General features: G+C 38.6%; 1 protein-coding gene across 2 annotated transcripts in view; it reads left to right on the forward strand.

Moving 5' to 3' along the window:
* SEH1L (SEH1 like nucleoporin) overlaps positions 1 to 16142 on the forward strand; it is a 30146-nt gene extending 14004 nt beyond the window's left edge. The window contains exons 5-10 of one of the 2 annotated variants that reach the window (XM_081097676.1): positions 2647 to 2745; positions 8677 to 8817; positions 10794 to 10951; positions 12461 to 12611; positions 13808 to 13985; positions 15440 to 16142. In XM_081097676.1, coding sequence (XP_080953802.1) covers positions 2647 to 2745; positions 8677 to 8817; positions 10794 to 10951; positions 12461 to 12611; positions 13808 to 13820 — 562 coding nt within the window. In that variant the 3' untranslated portion in view covers positions 13821 to 13985; positions 15440 to 16142. The remainder of the gene's footprint in view (positions 1 to 2646; positions 2746 to 8676; positions 8818 to 10793; positions 10952 to 12460; positions 12612 to 13807; positions 13986 to 15439) is intronic. The other variant, XM_081097675.1, reaches the window with a different exon arrangement.
* Positions 16143 to 21233: the final 5091 nt, after the last annotated feature.

The following is a 21233-nucleotide window of genomic DNA, read 5'->3' on the forward strand; positions in this document are numbered from 1 at the left end:
AACAGCCTAAATGTGAACATCTTATGGATGTACAAGTGAGTTAATTCCCAATTTACCAGATGTTTTATAATTTGACTTAAAATGCTTTAAAAGATATTTTTAATAACTTTAGAATATATGTAAATATACTTTTAGTCCTTGCTCAAATATTTAATGTTGTTAAAAAGAAAAAGTTATATTTATAGAACATTAAAAAAGAGTTTGTGCCCGGCTGGTGTTGCTCAGTGGTTGAGCATTAACCTATGAACCAGGAGGTCATGGTTTGATTCCTGGTCAGGGCACATGCCTGGGTTGTGGGCTTGATCCCCAGTAAGAGGCAACCAATTGATGATTCTCTCTCATCATTGACATTTCTATCTCTCTCTTCTCTCCATTCCTCTTTCTGAAATCAATAAAAAAAATATATATATATATTTTATTTTTTTTTTTATAAAGCTGTTTTTTTTTTGTGTGTGTGTGTGTTTTTTGTGTTTTTTAAAAAAATACATTTTATTTGTTCTTTACAGAGAGGAAGGGAGAGAGACAGAGAGCCAGAAACATCGATTAGAGAGAAACACCGATCAGCCGCCTCCTCCACATCCCCCACTGGGGATGTGCCCGCAACCCAGGCACATGCCCCTGACCGGAATCGAACCCGGGACCCTTGAGTCCGCAGGCTGACGCTCCATCCACTGAGCCAAACCGGCTTCAGCAAAAATAAAAAATAAAAAAAAATATATATATTTTTAAAAAGAGTTTGTGAGATATAGGAATTACTGTGGAATTTACATCTCTTTGAATGGTCAAGAATTATTATAAACAACTTGTAATTTCATTTTATTACCATAGAACTTTGCCATTTACTTGGTATTTTTCTTCGATTAGGTAACTTGATGCATTATCAATAGCTTTAGTAATAAAGAACTAAATGTGTGTTTTTTTAATAACACATTTTGTTTCATCCTTATGAGTTGTCAGAGCACAATACCAAGGTCAAAGATTAAGGTTGTCATGTTCATTGAGATATTACTTAATCTGGATGAGGGAGGCAAAGGAAATCAACATATAGGTAATTAAATATTTAATTGAATAGAAAGAAATCATTTAGCCTAGAATTCAGTAGAGTTCATTCTCTTACTGCTTCATTCTCTTTTTGCTTTTTAAAATGAGTTTAGAGAAGAAAATGACGTGGGGAGCATGGGAGCATGCCTTCTTGAAGGGTTTTTTCTTTTTTTAAAAAATATATTTTATTGATTTTTAAAAAAAATATATTTTATTGATTTTTTTACAGAGAGGAAGGGAGAGAGATAGAGGGTTAGAAACATCGATGAGAGAGAAACACCGATCAGCTGCCTCCTACACACCTTCCACTGGGGATGTGCCTGCAACCAAGGTATATGCCCTTGCCCGGAATTGAACCTGGGACCCTTCAGTCCGCAGGCCGACGCTCTACCCACTGAGCCCAAACTGGTCAGGGCGAGGGGTTTTTTCTTTTTGTACAAGCAACTTAAAATCTTTTTGCCATTAATTTGATCACCATAAGGTTACTTTTCTTTTTTTTTTTTTTCTTTAAATATATTTTATTGACTTTTACTCTAGCCGGTTTGGCTCACTGGATAGAGCGTCGGCCTGGGGACTGAGGGTCCCAGGTTTGATTCTGGTCAAGGGGCATGTACCTTGGTTGCAGGCATATCTCCAGTAGGGGGTGTGCGGGAAGCAGCTGATCAATGTTTCTCTATCATTGATGTTTCTACCTCTCTATTCTTCTCCCTTCCTCTCTGTAAAAAAATCAATAAAATATATTTAAAAAAAAATAAAAAAATAAATATATTTTATTGACTTTTACTCTAGCCGGTTTGGCTCACTGGATAGAGCGTCGGCCTGGGGACTGAGGGTCCCAGGTTTGATTCTGGTCAAGGGGCATGTACCTTGGTTGCAGGCACATCTCCAGTAGGGGGTGTGCGGGAAGCAGCTGATCAATGTTTCTCTATCATTGATGTTTCTACCTCTCTATTCTTCTCCCTTCCTCTCTGTAAAAAAATCAATAAAATATATTTTAAAAAAAATAAAAAAATAAATATATTTTATTGACTTTTTACAGAGAGGAAGGGAGAGAGATAGTTAGAAACATTGATGAGAGAGAAACATCGATCAGCTGCCTCCTGCACATCCCCTACTGGGGATGTGCCCACAACCCAGGCACATGCCCTTGACTGGAATTGAACCTGGGACCCTTGAGTCCGCAGGCTGACGCCCCATCCACTGAGCCAAACCGGTTTCGGCCATAAGTTTACTTTTCATTCCATAGTTAATGACCAAATCTTTCAGGAAGAAAAATTTGAAGAACTTGTAGGTGTTTTGTTTTGTTTTTTGATCTACTGAATGCCTGAAACCTTTCCGTTTGTGGAAAAAAAGAAGCTACTTTCTTTTTTAGCAATAATAAAATATGGTAAAAACAATGCAACAGGATGGTAGCCTTGGTCCCCATCCTGAGCAATCTCAAGGACACACCCTCCCAAGGTGTTGCTGTATTGAATGTATGCAGGAATTTATTCACAGTCTTGCTTACTTGCAGGTTCTAGAGCTGCTGGATGCTAGGTTTTTAAATTCTCTGAATTAAATATAATAATTTAATCATGTGAAATATTTTTTACTTTTCATTTCTAGCTCTCGTGCTCATTCCCCCATGATAGCTGTAGGAAGTGATGACAGTAGTCCAAATGCAATGGCCAAAGTTCAGATTTTCGAATATAATGAAAACACCAGGTCAGTACTGCTTTGGTTAAGTATTATTCCAAATTGCATTTTAATAACTTTAGCTTTTAAAAATCTTTAATTTTTAAAACTGTTATTTCTTTATTTATTAGCTGAAGTATGTATTATTTATTACATACTTAACTGATTTCCTATCATACGCCATGTTCTGTGATAGACTATCCTATATAATAAAAGCTTAATATGCTCAGTATCCGACTGTTCATTTGACTTTTCCACCAGTCGCTATGACGTGCACTGATCACCAGGGGGCAGACACTCCTTCTGGTAGGTTAGCTTGCTGCTGGGATCTGGCTGATCGGGACTGGGCAAGATGGGCTGGACATGCCCTGGAGCCCTCCCGCGGTTCCTCCCTGGCCCCGATCATGCACTGGTGGGGATCCCTTGGCCTGGCCTGCGCCCTCTCACAATCTGGGACCCCTCAGGGGATGTCTGCAGGCCAGGCCGAGGGACCCCACCGGTGCACGAATCCGTGCACCAGGTCTCTAGTGATAATATAAAATTGAATGTTATAGATGACAAGGTAATTGATTTCCCAGTATGTACCATCTTGCAGGGAAAACAAGCAAACAAAAAAGTAAAAAATGGTGATGTATTTTATAAACCAGGAGAATCAGGATATTAAGAGTTTACACCTAGGGGCAGGAAGCCTGGAAGGTTCATCCAAAGGCAGACCTATAGGATGAGTAGAAGTTAGCCAAAGAGGGCAAAACATTTCAGATGGAGAAAACTACATGTGATAAGGTCCATGAACAAGAGAGCCAATATACACTGAGTGGCCAGATTATTATGACCACCCCATCAGTACTTCGTTGGGCCACCTTTTGCCTTCAATACTGAGGCGATTCTTCTTGGCATTGACTCCACGAGATGTTGAAAGGTGATGCGAGGGATCTGACACCATGCCTGATGAATAGCACTGTCCAGTTCTGTGATACTTGATGGTTGTGGAACCAGCTGCCTGATGGCTCTTTTAACTTCGTCCCACAAATGCTCAATTGGATTGAGATCTGGTGATTGTGGGGGCCACCTAAGCAAGGTAAAGTCTCCCTCATGTTCTTGAAACCACTCCTGCACAATATGAGCACCATGGCATCGCACATTGTCTTGTTGGGAAGAAGCCATCTCCATTGGGATACACCATCGACATGATAGGATGAACTTGATCAGCAATGATACTTAGGTATGTTGTGCTATTTAGACATTTATAATGGTCTGGCCCTCTAGCAACTTCAGGGCAAAATTATAGCTAATTTGCCTAATATTTTTATTGATTTTAGGCGGGGAGGGGAGGTAGAGACACCATTGATGTGAGAATCATTGATTGGCTGCCTCCTGCACGCCCCTTACTGGGGATCGAGCCCACAACCCGGGCATGTGCCCCAGACCAGAATCGAACCCAGTACCTTTCAGTGTTCAAGCCAACGCTCTATCCACTGAGCAAAACCAGCTAGGGCACCAATATATATTTTAATGTTACATTCAATAAACCTTAATATTTCAAGAAAAACGATTTTAACGACATTTTTTTTTTATTGTAGTTGGAACATAGGCAAAAAGAAGTGTGGTGAGAAATATGCAAGGCTTATATCTGCAAGACCTCATGTTCAGTGTTTAGGTTTTATCTCCAGGGTAATATGAAGCCACTGAAAGATTTTTTTAAAATATATTTTATTGATTTTTTACAGACAGCAAGGGAGAGGGATAGAGAGTTAGAAACATCGATGAGAGAGAAACATTGATCAGCTGCCTCCTGCACACTTCCTACTGGGGATGTGCCTGCAACCAAGGTACATGCTATTGACCGGGATCGAACCTGGAACCTTTCAGTCTGCAGGCCAACGCTCTATCCACTGAGCCAAATCGGTTACAGCTGAAAGATTTTTTTAAGTTGGAGAATAACTGGATAAAATGATAGTTTAACTCTTCTATAGGTGTGGAAAGTATTATGGAAGGTAACATGAGTAGATTTAGAGTTAGGATGCTGTTATAATAGTTCAGGTGGAAGGTTATAGTGGCTTTGAAATAGAGTAGTGGCAATGAGGATGGAGAGAAGTGACAATTTGATAATAATTTAAGAAGTGGTATTAGTAGGATTGGATGTGGGAGGTGAAGAAGGGGAAAGCTATCAAGATTTCCAAGGATCTGGCTTAATAGTTTGATGAATAGTGTGTCATTCACTGAGGTAAGGAATTCTGGAATTAGGTCAGATTTGGGTAGAGTGTAGCAGCATGTGAAGAAAACTTTAATTTGGGTTATGTTGAGATACCTGTATTACCTTAGAGCCATGAGCATTGTGCCAGTGGTATGCTCAGTCTTACAGTGGTATACTTAATCACCATTAGGTGATTGGCTGGGCTTCACATGTGCTAGACAAAATTCTTGGGTTTAGTAGTCAAATATTGGGTGGGGCCAGAAGTAGAAGAGAAAAACTATTATAATTCCTATGGGCTCTGCAATTCAGAATGTTACTACTTGGGTTTTAAAGCGGTTCTTATACATACCTGCTACCTTCCTAGAGTCTTGATTTCTTCAGAGAGGCTCTGTCTGCAGTGGTGCTGTCCAATAGAACTTGCTTTGATGGTGGAACTGGCCCATATCTGCACATCTGATGCAGTGACCATTAGCCATGTGAAGCCATTGAAACTAAAATGTGGATACTGCCACTGAGAAACGGAATTTGTTTATTTTTATCAATTTAATTTTAAATAGGCACATGTGGCTAGTGGCAGCACACTTCTAGAATGCAGAGACTTTCCTAAGAACCTCTTTTAAGCTATCAAAGCTATGAACCACATTCATAGCACATTTTAATTTATATATATATATATATATATATATATATATATATATATTATTGATTTTTTTACAGAGAGGAAGGGAGAGAGATAGAGAGTTAGAAACATCGATGAGAGAGAATCATCGATCAGCCGCCTCCTGCACATCCCCCACTGGGGATGTGCCCGCAACCCAGGCACATGCCCCTGACCGGAATCGAACCTGGGACCTCTCAGTCCGCAGGCCGACGCTCTATCCACTGAGCCAAACCGGTTTCGGCATCATAGCACATTTTAAAGAGGCTTCATGAAGAGCTAATGTTTTTAAAGTAATTTCTTTGAACTTTAGTTAGAGTGAATAATTAGCCATAACTCTAAAACTTGAAAGGTGGATGGACCATTCCTAAAATATAGGAAAATAAAAAGTACTTTATAAATAAGATTTGAGTAAAGAACTTGGTTTAGTTCTGAAAGAAAATATAGGACAAATAGAAAGTACCTAAGTACTTAAAAGCATCCAGTGATAAAGGTATGAGTCCCTTAGCTAGGAGACTATATCTAGATTAGGGGGAAGATCTCTTTTATTATCTCATGTAACAAGGAGCCTGGCTTTGGAGAAGTTCTGGAGGTAGTTAAATGGCTCAGTTGCTGAGTGATGATGTCAGTGGCCTTAGTATTTTCCATTCATTTTGCTCTCATCCTTAGTGTGTTGATTTTAGCTTCTTATGATCACATGAGTTGCAGGTTTGCCATACACATGTAAGGAAGGGCATTTCCTTTCATGAATCTTTTTGTATTAGGAAGAGAAAAACTTTTCTAGAAGCATATATATATATATTTTTAAGCATCAGTTAGGAAATACCATGGTTCCTTTTACTTTATTATAATTTAATATATTTTTATTGATTTCAGCAAGGAAGGGAGAGGGAGAACGAGAAACAGCAATGGATGTGAATTATTGTTTTTTTAAATATATTTTTATTGATTTCAGAGAGGAAGGGAGAGAGATAGAAACATCAAAGATGAGAAAGAATCATTGATTGGCTGCCTCCTGCATGCCCCCCACTGGGGACCGAGCCCACAACCCAGGAATGTGCCCTTGACTGGAATTGAACTTGGGACCCTTCAGTCCACAGGCCAATGCTCTATCCACTGAGCCAAACCAGCTAGGGCTGGATGTGAATTATTGAGTAGCTGCCTCCTGCACGCTTTCTACTGGGGATCTAGCCCACAACCTGGGCATGTGCCCTGACAGGGAATTGAACTGTGACCTGATTCATAGGTTGATGCCCAACCACTGAGTAACAGTGGCCAGCTCTAGAAGCATCTTACCAGGATTTTTCATTGGGTCCTGTTGTCCATAATTGGGTCATTTGCTCAGTCTTTAGCTGCAAAGGAGTCAGCATCTGTCTGGCAGTTTCTGCATCTAGAATGCAGAAAAAGGGAAGTGGCATTGGGTAGATAACAATGTCTGCATGTGTCATGGTTATCTGGAGGTAGTAGTGGGGAGGAATTGACTTAGGAAGTTATTAGACCTTTTCAAGTTTAGCTGTTTCTGGATTTTTTTGGGTCTGGTTCTTTGAAGTAAGAGTTGTTTGAAGGTTCTTAATAGATTGAACATGGTACACGGAGGACATGTGATAGTGGATTATATAGCATTCAGTTATTAATACACCATTTAGTACATAGGAAACATCAAATTAACCAGTATTGGATATTTTTCTATTGTTGAATGAAAATATTAATTAGGACCTGGCGTTGATAATGATACAAATAAGTGTCCTGCATTTATATAGTTAGAGAGCACTTTCACACATATTATGAAATTTGAATGCTAACCACCATCTCATAGTAGGGGAGGTAGCTTTTATATTAGCACCATTTTCCAAATGTAGAAAGTGAGACCAATAAAGTAAAATGACTAGTCCAAGGTCAAAATTAGGAGTTAGGACCACATAGTAAAGCAAGGGTATATGTAAGATTGTTCAGGGTGATCATAGGGTGAAGAGAGGTCAAGGAAGGAACCTCGAAGTGCATACTAGCTTGGAGATATTTCAGAAAGAATGTTGTGATGAAAAGAAGGCCAAGTAGAGAGTGCTGGGATCACCAGTACTGGTGAGGTAAAAGTAGGTTTACAGTTGTAAGTATGGAAAACACAGAGTTTATTCTTGTGTTTACTAATTGTTGTATAATTTTCCATATAAACAACTGTAAGCCTACTGTTGCCACACCCTGTGTGTCAGAGGAGAGTGGTGGAAAGCTAACCCCCTCTCTAACACACACTGCTTCAGTTCTATCCCTGATAGCCATTTGAAGACAGAAAGACGTAATAGAAAAATCTGATATGCTGTATCCTTCATTGTCTTGTTCTTTATTTGCAGATATAAAAATAGAATAGTAAGGATAAAGTAGACTTCGGTATAGCTTCCTTTATCACCACTAAAAAAAAAAACCACCACTCAGTTCCTGCTATTATCAGCTTTGCTTTTTTATTTACACTCAAATATTTAAGAAATTCAATTATCCTTTTTAAAAATAATTCAGTATCTCATTTTAATTAAGTCTTTCTTAAAGTATTCTAAATTAAATTGAAAAAACCAACAGAAGAAACCTGGGAAGTTTTATAAGTTTCCTAGGGCTGCAATAACACATCACTACAAAGTGGTGACTTAAAACAAATTTATTCTTAGGTTTCTGGAGTCCAGAAATCTGAAATCAAGGGGTTGTCAGGACTGTGTTTCTTCTAAAATTCTTCCTTGTCTCTTCAAGCTTCTAGTGGCTGCAGGAGTTCCTTGGTGTGTGGCAGCTAATTCCAGTCTCTGCCTCTTTCTTCATATGTTCGTATTCTTTATATGTCTTTCCTCTCTGTACTTTATAAGGACACTCAACATTGGATTTAGGGCTTACTCTAAATCCAGGTGATGCTCTCATCCCCAGATTCTTAATTATATCTGCAAAGACCCTTTTTCCAAATTAGGTCACATTCACAATTTAAGTGTTTAGGGCTTGGACATACTTACTACGTACTGCAGATGTAAACATTCATTGTGAGCAATATAAAAATAATTGAGGTATGTCAATATATGGATTTAAGAAGTTTTTATTTCTGGAATTTTTAATGTAAAATTGTTTGTTTTTTCATTAGGAAATATGCAAAAGCTGAAACCCTCATGACAGTTACTGATCCTGTCCATGATATTGCATTTGCTCCAAACCTGGGAAGGTCTTACCACATTCTGGCCATAGCAACCAAAGATGTGAGAATTTTTACATTAAAGCCTGTGAGGTGAGTTTTTGAAACAATTACCAATTTAAAAGTGTTCTTGACTCTTAATTATTTTCTTTTTTTTTCTTTTTTTAAAATATATTTTATTGATTTTTTACAGAGAGGAAGGGAGAGAGATAGAGAGTTAGAAACATCGATGAGAGAGAAACATCAATCAGCTGCCTCCTGCACATCTCCTACTGGGGATATGCCCGCAACCCAGGTACATGCCCTTGGCCGGAATCGAACCTGGGACATTTCAGTCCGCAGGCCGACGCTCTATCCACTGAGCCAAACCGGTTTCGGCTTAATTATTTTCATTTGTGGAGGAGAGTGTAGAGGCAACTGTGATCTGAAGAATGGATTCCTTAATGAACATTTCATCTTAATTACAGTCAAACATTGGTTCTCGAATGTCTCCCATCTTGAACAATTCATTTCTCAACCTGACAACCCTTTCATGCTGATACCTCTATGATCAGTCATGTCTCTCTCAGGCTACAAAAGAGAGTGTGCGAGTATGACTCAGTTTATTGCTAAACTTCACGTTGTTAACATCTCAGGAAATTGTGCTGTGAATAATTCTGTGTTTTATGGCTTTTGTTGCTGCTCATTATTATTAAATTTTCATTTTTTACTGCATTTCATTTGCTTTTTATGAACTCACATTTCATGTCCTTTTTTGTTTTAAAGTGTTTATTTATAGATTAAACAATACATTAGACATGTACTGCATATAAGAAAGGTTAAAACAGAATCATTTGTGGATCTGGAATGGATTAATTCACTTTACATTATTTCTAATTGGGAAAAAGAGATTTGGTTTTTGAACAGCTTTCCAGAATGAATTAAGTTCGAGAACCAAGGTTCCACTGTATGTTTTATTTAGACTGATACTAACAATGAATTAGATCCTCTGAATTTAATTTGTATTCTATAAATGTTTGAATGAAGGTGATTGTCTAAGGGAAAATTAAATTAACACTGAGACATTCTTGTGAATAACCTGTTAGCTTTAATTTTGGAATTGTGAGTTTGCCATTTTTTCTTCCTTCTATTCTTCTCTTCCTACTGCTTTATTTTCTTTTTAATCCTCACCCAAGGATATGTTTATTGATTTTAGAGAGAGAGAAGGGGGGGGAGAGAGAAATATCCATGTGAAAGAATAACTGATTGGTTGCCTCCCAGATGGGTGTCCCGACTGGGGATTGAACCCACTACCTGAGTATGTATGTGCCCTGATGAGGAATTGAACCAGGAACCTTTTGGTGTATGGGCAACGATCCAACCAGCTGGGCTCCTACTACTTTTCTTTTAAAATGATTTATTTCATCTGTTTTATTCCTCTACTTTGGATGAATAAAATCCTCTTTTGTTGTATCTTCTATGAAATAGTCACTCATTATTTTTTATGTGGTGGGATCATGCCAGGTACTGGTGAGTCAATTGAATGTGATGCAACCCAATGAGCTAATGGGGGAGGGTATGGGTATGAGCTAATGGGGGGAGGGTATGCACATTATTATAAAATAACTAGAGGCCCAATGCACGGATCGTGCACCCGTGGGGTCCCTCACCTGACCTGCGGGGATCAGGCCAAAACCAGCTCTCTGACATCCCCCGAAGCATCCTGGATTGTGAGAGGGTGCAGGCCAGGTTGAGGGACCCAATTGGGGCCCCGGGGCGGGGGGACCGCAGGAAGGCTCCAAGGCGTGTCTGGCCCGTCTTGCCCAGTCCCTATCAGCCAGACCCCAGTAGCAAGCTAACCTACCAGTCAGAGTGTCTGCCCCCTGGTGGTCAGTGCACGTCATAGCGACTGGTGGAAGAGTCAAACGAATGGTCAGACACTTAGCATATTAGGCTTTTATTTTATAGGATATGGTAAGTAGGTGAGACCATTTGTATATATTTTTGTTTAGATAGGTATGTTTTGTGTGTGTATGTGTGTATGTAAACCTGTTTGCAGAATTCCTCAGGAACATTTTTTTTGTTAACAGGAAAGAACTTACTTCCTCTGGTGGACCAACAAAATTTGAAATCCATATAGTGGCTCAGTTTGATAATCATAATTCTCAGGTTTGGCGAGTGAGTTGGAATATAACAGGAACAGTGCTAGCATCTTCAGGTGATGATGGCTGTGTAAGATTATGGAAAGGTAAGATTTCGATGAATAATTATTGCCTTATGTTGCTGCTTTAGAATTTTCACTTAGAAATGTAAACTAAGTATTTTTGAAAAAAGTTATCTTTCCATAGCTACTTTAAAATTATGTCTTATATTAATTTATTTTGAACCTTTATCAGTTTACCTAGTTCATAGCAGTTAAAGACTAATTGAATTGTTTTTAAGTTTCTGTGTGGAATAAAACAACCATATATACATATATATATATCTCCCGGTGCATGGATTCATGCACCAGGTGGAGTCCCTCAGCGTGGCCTGCAGGGATTGGCCAAAACCAGCAGTGCAATGCTGCCTGCCACTCTTGACTGCCGCTCCTGCTCTTCCTGGCCCCTCGGTCTGGTAGGCTCGTTGCCGCTCTGCTGCAGTCTCTGGGCTGCAGTGGCAGCCAGCCGTGAACCCTCGTCTGGTGCCTGTAGGTCAGCTGAGCAGCACTCCCACTGTGGGAGTGCACTGACCACCATGAGGCAGCTCCTGTGTTGAGTGTCCACCCCCTGTTGGTCAGTGTGCATCATAGTGACCGGTCAAATAGTTGACCAGTCGAACAGTTACTTAGGCTTTTTTTTTTTTTTTAATATATTTTATTGATTTTTTACAGAGAGGAAGGGAGAGTGATAGAGAGTTAGAAACATCGATGAGAGAGAAACATCGATCAGCTGCCTCCTGCACATCTCCCACTGGGGATGTGCCCGCAACCAAGGTACATGCCCTTGACCGGAATCGAACCCGGGCCCCTTCAGTCTGCAGGCCGACGCTCTATCCACTGAGCCAAACCGGTTTCGGTAGGCTTTTATATATATAGATATTTTATTGATTTCAGAGAGGAAGGAAGAGAGAGATTTAGAAACATCAATGATGAAAGAGAATCATTGATTGACTGCCTCCTGCATGCCCCTCATGGGGATCTAGCCCACTACCTGGGCAAATGCTCTAATCGGGAATCAAACCATGATCTCCTGGTTCATAGATTGATGCTCAAGCACCGAGCAACACGGGCTGGGCAACAAAGCAACATTTATTTATTATTTTTTGCATTCAAAGAATTAAGCCATTTTGGATAAGCCACTCAAACCCAAAGGTTTTGTTTCCTACATCCTAATCTCTGAGGATATTAGGTACCCACTTGACTTATACTTGCATAACCATTTGACAACTCCATTACCCTATATATACATGTAATTGAAACTTGTTATAATTAAGATAATTTATCTTGATATTAACTTAATGTAATAATGTGGCACTTAGAGAATTATCTTCGAGGAAGGGAAATGGGAGGTGAAAGATTTATTTGTTAAATTAGTAATTCTTTTAAGACTTTAAAAAATAATTGTTAAAATTAATTGTTCTGTATTTTAAAATGTCTTTAACATGTAGCCTATAGGACACTTGTTTCTTTAATTATAGTTTAAGGACATGAACATAGATTTGTGCCCTTGAGCATAGGTATTAGTCTTATTGATGTATTTGTCCATTTTCCTTTCAGCTAATTATATGGACAATTGGAAGTGTACTGGCATTTTGAAAGGTAATGGGAGCCCTGTCAATGGGAGTACTCAGCAGGGAAACCCAAATCCTTCCCTAGGTTCAAGTATCCCAAATCTTCAAAATTCATTAAATGGATCTTCTGCTGGCAGGTAGGCTGTTTTATGGGAAAACTAGAAATTATTTTATTTTTAAATCATTCTGGTAGCTATACTAAAGGTGTGTTATTTCATGGATTTTAAGACTGAAGTAAGAAATTTACCTAGTCATAATATTACTTAGTCATAATATTTACAGGTAGGTTGTGAGGCCATTCAAACAAAATTATATTATGAAATTTAGGTAAAGAAGAAATATGGGCTGAAACTGGTTTGGCTCGGTGGATAGAGCCTGCGGACTGAAAGGTCCCAGGTTCGATTCCGGCCAGGGGCATGTACCTGGGTTGTGGGCACATCCCCAGTGGGATTTGTGCAGGAGGCAGCTGGTCGATGTTTCTCTCTCACTGATGTTTCTAACTATCTCTCTCCCTTCCTCTCTGTAAAAAATCAATAAAGTATATTTAAAAAAAAAAAGAAGATATATGGGATAATACTGAGGATTTTAGCTGTAGATTATTAGTGTGCTAGTACTGCTGGCAGTGTAGCCTTTGAATTGGGTCAAACTGAAATCCTAAATAAAATACATTAATTAAGGCTTTTGTAGAGGAGAGTAACTTAATTTTTTTTGTTTTGTTTAAAATGTTAATGGAGATTACAAGAAGAAATGGTAATTCTGAGTACTTGATTTTTTTAGAATTTTTAACATTTTAGATTCTTACTGATCTTAATAAAGAATATTTGATGTGATCTAAAGAGTCATACTGTTGTTTTGGTATTCAAATTTTAAATATGTGAATTTGTATGGTAAAATTATTTTAATATGCCTTTGTGAATAATTTGGAGTATTCAGGAAATTTTAAGGCACAGCCTTAACAAACTGTCCTGTAGTTATCCTGTTGTCATCTTAAATAAAAGAATTGTATTTAAAAATGTCTCAACTATTTTGTATTGTTATATTTTTATAAAGAAGTCCTGTTATTTGATTTTGAGGTTTAAGTATTTGCATGGAAACAATTTCAGGTTACCATAGAAGATATCAGATTATAAAGATGATTCTAAGAAGCAAAGGAAACTAGTGTAAATTAAAAGAAAAAAACACAAAATCTAGTTTTTGGTTGTTGCTTGTATTGCATATTTTCTCTTGTAAAGAGCTTTAAAATTTTTAAATTTGTTCTTATTGTGCTAATACCCATGTGTGTTAGATCTGTGATGCATTTTCCCTTCTCCAATTGTATTATGTCCTTTAACAGAAAGCACAGCTGAGTACCAGCTAACTGGAGTAACTTTGCTGATTTGCTGCTTGTTGCATGCACACAGGAATGGAAAGCGAGCTCCTTTCCCCTTCCCCAGCGCCATTTGACCTCTTCCAAGATACACCAGCAGCCTGCTTACTACTAAACTGCAATCCAAAAAGCTTCTAAAAATACAGTATATATCTTTTTTTTTTTTTTTGTATTAACCAGTTTATTGACACTAGTTGAAACTTTTGAATATAAATGGAGAGGCTTTTTGTTGAGACATTGTCACCAAAACAATTTTTGGAAATGTTCCTGAAATTAACAAGGGTTTTTAAAATGCGAAGGATTTATTACCACCCTTGTAAGTAGTTGGGAGGAGGGAAAATATAACTTTATTCCATTTGGAGAATGAAGGCTTATTTCTTTTGTTTTTCTAAAACATTAAGCTAAAATGATGAATTTTTATAATTTTAATTTGAAGATTGAATAAATATTTTTCATAAAGATTGTTTTGAGTGCTAATGTGTTTACCTTTTGTAGAATTGGTTTAAACATGATATTCCGTACAACTCTGTCATTTCTTAGTAATATTTTTAAAATATTAGTAAAGGTGAGAAAAGTAGTAGTAAAATGAAAGTAAACTGTACAGTTGTAGCCAAATTAAATATTTGGTATTGCATCATTTATAATTTGGTAGTAAAATGAAAACACCTTTGTAAGTATATTCACTAAAGAGATAAATGTTTCTTTTATGTGCTTGTATATATTTATGATGTGATTCTGTGGTTTAAATTTCCTTCAAGTCAAAATTTGGAAACATACTATAAGAGAAGCAGTTGAAATTTTGCTGACATTGTGCATGCACATTTACTTCCACATTCCTTCTCCCAGAATTTTCTTAATTTAGTTGGCTGCTTCATGTAGTTAATATCTTATAGAACTGTGACCTTGAAGACAAGCCATAAATTTTTGTTTGCTAAAATGCATAATTATTATGGGTAAGTTATAATAAAATGTCAGAATAACAGCAATAGGACATATTCTTTGAGCCCTTTTAGTTATCAGAATTGTGTACTATTGTAAGGATTTGCAGAAAACCAACTAAGAGTATTCAGAGATTGTATTTCTTTGAAAGTACGTTGCAATAACTGGCTATACTTTGTGAAAGTATATTTGAATTGGTTTTCAGTATCATGTTTGCATTAAAAAATGTGAAATGTGTGCCAGCTGTTACTACAAATGAAGCGTTACTTAAAATAAATTAAAAGCTTATTAGAGTTGTAAATTTACAGGATAGCATCAAATGTTTCTGAGGTTAGAAAATGTTTTAAATTATATAATTGTCTTTTTTGTAACATTCATGCTGGTAATTTTTTGAACATTTTAAGTTTAACAGATTGTAGTTTTTTCTTTCAAATTTCTACACTTGCTTAGGCCAGCGTGATTTGAATAAGGGTCTTGATTTTTGCATAATATTATGTTCTGTTAGTTTGGCATGAATATATTAAAGCTATTTCCCCCCCCCCCCCCCCAGCATTTGTTTTTTCCTCTTTGGTTCTCTTTGTATTTACTACTTTTCTCTTTTTCTTCTTTCTTTTTCTGTTGTTTTGTTTTGGTGTCTTGTTCATGTCTTCTATGTTTCAGGTATTTCTTTCCCCTTCTGGATTCCGCACAGGCTGGATCGAGATGGTCCAATTATGCTCAGCTTCTTCCTTCTCCTCCTCCTCCTCCTCCTCCTTCCTCTCTTCCTCTTCTGGTCGAGCACTCTTGCGATGCTGACACTGCCAACCTCCAGTATCCTCACCCTTGCAGACAGTCTCTGTCTCGGCCTCTTAATCCTTTAACTGAGAATGAAGGGGTTTAAAACATTGGCTTAACACTTAAAGGCTTTATTTTAGTGCGTGTAGATCCTTTCTTTCTAGCTGCTTTTTGTTTTTCTTCATTTTTCTTTCAGAAGATTTTTCTATTATAGGGCTGTCTTGCATGTATTACAACCAGAACACAGTGTTTGGAACCTAAACGTATTTGTGCTTCTGCATCAAAGGAATATTTCTTCATTGGTTGATAACCTTTGATGAAATGAGCTATGTACAAGTAACATTCAGCTGTGAGAATTACACCTACTAACTGACTTGAAAGTGCCTGTTCTGTAAATTTTACTTTGAATTGCTACAATGGTGTTAAGTTTCTTATGGTTTGTCATATTGGTTAATGTGAAAGCATATCATTATAAAGTTCACTCTGCCTTTGATACATACTAAGAAATGTTTTTAATTTTATAGGTTAATATTGAAACTGACCAGTTTGTAAAATAAATCATTCCTGTGTATAAAGCAGCAAAACATAATATGGACTGTCTGGTCTTTTTATTAAACAGAGGAACTTGTTTTTATTACCTATAATTGCTGTTTAAAGCTATTGTAATTATTCTCCAAGTAGATTATTTAATAAAATATATTTTAAATATATGAATCTGTTGCCTTATAAAAATAAAATGTATTCTATTTGATAGTTGGTAAAGCTTGTTGCTAAAAAATATAATCCAAATAATAAAAAATTAGAGGATGGGTATGACATTTATTTAAAAGGTAGAAAGTCAGTATGTAGACTAACATGTAGAACTGACACATATTGACTTTCAATCTAATTAGACATTAGATGTTTTCTTTTTTTTAATATTTTATTTTATTGAATTTATTGGGGTGAAATTGGTTAATAAAATTATGTAAGTTTCAGAGGTTATTTTCTAAAATAATACTTTTAAAATTTGAAAACGGTCCTATATAATAAAACCCTAATATGCAAATCAACCGAATGGCAGGACAGCCGGTCGCTATGATGTGCACTGACCAGCAGGAGGCAGACGCTCAGTGCAGGAGCTCCTGTGTTGAGCATCTGTCCCCCAAGAAGGAGGCGACTGGTGGCAGTGGGGGGCGGGGCCGGACAGTGGGAAGCGCCGGCCACCCGCCAAGGCAGGTGCCAGCAGGGGCCCCCTGATCGCTCCACTGACCCCCCCTCCCCCTCCAGAGATGGGCCCTAATCACCGGCCAGGCCTAGGGACCCTACTCTATATATTGGGAACAGTCTCCTAGATTTAAAAATTAAAACCTGGCAAGGCTACTCTAACACTGAAAAAATAGGATGACATGCATGGACTCTGGCTTGCACATTTTGTGGTCAGCCCTGATTATGACACAACTGTGTGACAAATCCAATTACTTAATTTCTCTCTGCTTCAGTTTTTTCACCCATAAGAGGGAAAATGGTACTACTGCCTCAGAAGGATTATGTTATGTACTATTTATAATCAGGGCAAAAAAATGTAGCTGCCCATACAACAGCAAGATGCCTTTCACCTGTATGAAAAGTATGGTCACTGGTGCACGCAGTGTTCCAGATTGCAAGAGGGATGGATGTCTGACTGCCAGTTTAGGCCCAATCATGTGGATGCCATGTGATCGGGCCTAAACTGGCAGTCGGACATCCTGAGGGGTCCTGGGTTGTGAGAGGACGCAGGTTGGGCTGGCTCCCCCCCTTGCCCCGCGCACGAATTTCATGCATGGGTGGCGGGGGCGGCCGGGTCCGTCTGCCCAGCCTGCGCCCTCTCACAGTCTGGGACACCTCAGGGGGTGTTCGCCTAAGCCAGCAGTCAGATACCCCTCTTGCAGTCTGGGGCTCTTGCAGTCCCGGACCCTTCACTCCTTACTGCCCACCTGCAGCAGAGGCGGGTCCCACCACCGCCAGTGCACTGGCCAGCTGTGAGCCCGGCTTCTGGCTGAGCAGCGCTCCCCCTGTGGGAGCACACTGACCACCAGGGGGCAGCTCCTACATTGAGCATCTGCCCCCTGGTGGTCAGTGTGTGTCATAGCAACCGGTCGTTCTGCCGTTTGGTTGATTTACATATTGGGGTTTTATTATATAGAATGATTAAAACTATGGGACTAGTAATACTCTTTGGTTCAGTTTTCTCAGGAATTATCAAGGATAACTTCCTTCAGGGCTAGAGCAAGATGTAATTTGAGAAGCATTTCAAATGTATCAGTTAATCACATATAGATGATATAATAGTTAAAACCATATATTATAATCTAATTTTCAGACACCTTTTTTTTTTTTTTTTTTTTATATATATTTTATTGATTTTTTTACAGAGAGGAAGGGAGAGAGATAGAGAGTCAGAAACATCGATGAGAGAGAAACATCGATCAGCCGCCTCCTGCACATCTCCTACTGGGGATGTGCCCACGACCCAGGTACATGCCCTTGACCGGAATCGAACCTGGGACCTTTCAGTCCGCAGGCCGACGCTCTATCCACTGAGCCAAACCGGTCTCGGCCAGACACCTTTTCTATAAATAGTGTCATATCCCTAGAACTTAACATGCAAAAGATAAACAGCTGATAAGACATACTGTATTAATTTTAACTTTAGGTACATTTGAGTTTTGTTGTGTGTAGTTGTTAAAATGTTTTGTCTGTAAAGTTAGCATTCCAATGTAAGAAAAAGAATCCTTTCTAATAATTGTCAAATGTCTTCTGTTAAAGGACCTGTAAACGTGTTTAGGTTCAAAACAAGGGGTCTAACTTAATGCTGAATCTGGCTCAGAATTAAGAATTCATTCACATCTTTTTTTTTTTTTTAAAATATATTTTATTGATTTTTTACAGAGAGGAAGGGAGAGAGAGAGTTAGAAACATCGATGAGAGAAGCATCGATCAGCCACCTCCTGCACATCTCCTACTGGGGATGTGCCCGCAACCCAGGTACATGCCCTTGACCGGAATCGAACCTAGGACCTTTCAGTCCGCAGGCCAATGCTCTATCCACTGAGCCAAACCGGTTTCGGCTCATTCACATCTTTTAAGATTTCAATCACAGAGGTGCCTGGGGTTAAAATGGGATAATGAATTAAGACAGATTCTCCAATTTAATGAATATTGAGTATCTGTGTGCGAGATATGTGCTAAACGTTGCAATGTATAAAAAATAGTGCACACAAAACTCAAACTAGTGGGAGAAGGTATTTACAGGATTTACAAAACATAACGAGGATTCAGCCTCAGTAATAAAGATTGAAACAGTATAGTAGGCATAAAAGCAAGTGATTTGTTTGAATTGGCAAGGTTTGGAAGTGATGTAGCATTTCAATAGGTGGAGTGATTTAAATGGAGGAGGATAGGACTTCCAGGATAATGGCTTAGGTGGGGAAAGAGGACAAGGTTGTGTTAAGGCAACAGAATGAAAGAGAAGGTTCCTTTAGGGAGCTAGTGGGAGATTAATCTGGAATCATACCTTGTCACATTGTAGAAGGCTTTGGATATTTGTAGCTGAAGTGTTACCACTTAAAGCACTTGGTAAAGGCAAGCTATGGGAGAAGCCTGCCTTTTCTTAACTGGATGGGCATCACTTCTAATTCCCTGGAAGGCACCAATGGCCATGCGACTTCTGCAAGCTCTGCTCAATGTCTAGGAGATTGGGAATTCCGTCAGAGTCCTATTTCTCCTTTTGAGTTGGCAAGTAACATTAGATAATAGCTAATATTTGTTGAGTACCTCCATGTGCCATTGCTCTTCTAGATATCTTATGTAGGATTATGATTAATCCTGACAACAACCTCTGGGACAGGGGCTTGAATAATCCCCATTTTACAGATCAGGAAACAGGCAGGTTAAAACCATTTGCCCAAGGCTGCACAGCTAGCAAGAGAGCCAGGATTGAGATCTAAGCAGTGTGGCATCAGAGTGTGGGCTCTCCTGCCTGCAGATACTTTGGATTGTAGATCCCTGTCAGCAGAGTCTTGCTGGGTGTTGTGGGGCGAACTTTGGTCATGTCAATGTAAGAAACATTCAAACCTGTGAAGAATTTTTGTGAGTTTATTTGAGCCAAACTCGACAAATGCCAGGAAGCAAAATCTCAATGCACGTTCTTTTATACATTATAATCAAAAGAGGAGACAGAAGTGGGTTACATAAATTCATTGGTGATAGGTTAGGGATGTGGGAGAATGCAGAACTTGGAAACCTCTGAGATTGGATAAAAAGTAAAGTGATAGATACTTCTTTTACATACGTGGGTGCAGGATAATTAACAGTCAATAATTAATAACAATGGATTTATGGTCTCTGCAGAGCGGTGCCTGTGCTTTGAGGGGTCCAGAAAAAGGAAAATTATTTCAACGGTATGTTATTGTAGGTGCAAAAAGACAATAGATAGGCTCAGTAAAGGTAAAGATTGACCTTTGTCAGGGAAGATACTGGCGTAGGGCATGACTACCCACCATAAACCGCTTTTAGGTTAAAAAAGTTTTAATTTCAGATCATCCTTAGGTCTCTGTAAAGCCGCCAGGCAGGCCTCCTCTGAGCTTGTGAGGTTTAGTATGTGGCCCCTTTCCATCCACAGTTACTTGATTTTTATGGAGGAAGGATGCTTACTGAGTTGGGTACAAGGGAAACAGGGTGAATGACAGTCTGGAATATAGAGACAGGTTCCAGCAAGTTCATCTCCAATGTATAGTGTAAATGGAGGAGTTAAAATACCCTGTGAAACAAAAGTTGCTCATTGTATCAAATAGCATCCTTTCAGTTCTAGGGTTAAGTATTTGGTTTATTCTTCAGGATTCAGGAGATCTTGGAGATTTTCTCCACTTACTATCTTTGTTAATAGTTAGAATAGGGGGTAATTACAAGGATGGAAGGTTTCAAGAAGAGATGTGAAGAGAACTGTGGAAACATTACTGAGTTTGCCAGGAAGCCAGACCTGATAGATTAAAGCAAGTATTGAAAGTAGTGCCCAAGGATCAAATTGATAACACGAAAAGTGACAATACAGTGTGAAAATGGAGGCAATTAGGGTAGGAGAAACAGAATGGCCTTCAGGTGATAAAACAAGGAAGGGTGATTTGCTTTTTTGGATGGAGAGATACAGCACTTCTAAGGCAGGAATAACTGGTGGAGAGGGTACCCAGGAATGATAATTGAGCAGTATTTTGGAGGAGATAGAAAGTGATCAGGTAAACATGTTTTTCCCCACCAGGCTAAAAGTAGGAGTAGGACTGAAATTCAACTATGTGTTTTTCCTTTTCTCCCCTCCCAGATGCACTGTAATAACTATTGAATGAAGTTAAGGAGTTAACTTTGGAAAAGAGAGAGTCCCCCTAAGACTGAATGGAAGAAAATTTGAGATAAAGTGAAAGGTGTGAAATTGAATTACCTGTATGGTTTCAGTAAAGTAGTAAAGGCCTTGTGCTGAGCAGATGTCGATTTTGGGATTTGAGGCTTGAGGAGGTTAGGGAAAGGTAGGAGCTAATTAGGGATGAATTACGTCTCATTGCCTCACCCCTTACCACACCAGACCAACCTTATTCCATCACAAAGAGGCCATTAGATGTAGCAAACTATCTTGAAGCTTGGATCCCAAGGAATGATTTCCTAATTGGAA

Source organism: Myotis nattereri (genome assembly GCF_964212035.1).
Source record: "Myotis nattereri genome assembly, chromosome: 8".
NCBI classification, from domain to species: Eukaryota; Metazoa; Chordata; class Mammalia; order Chiroptera; family Vespertilionidae; genus Myotis; species Myotis nattereri.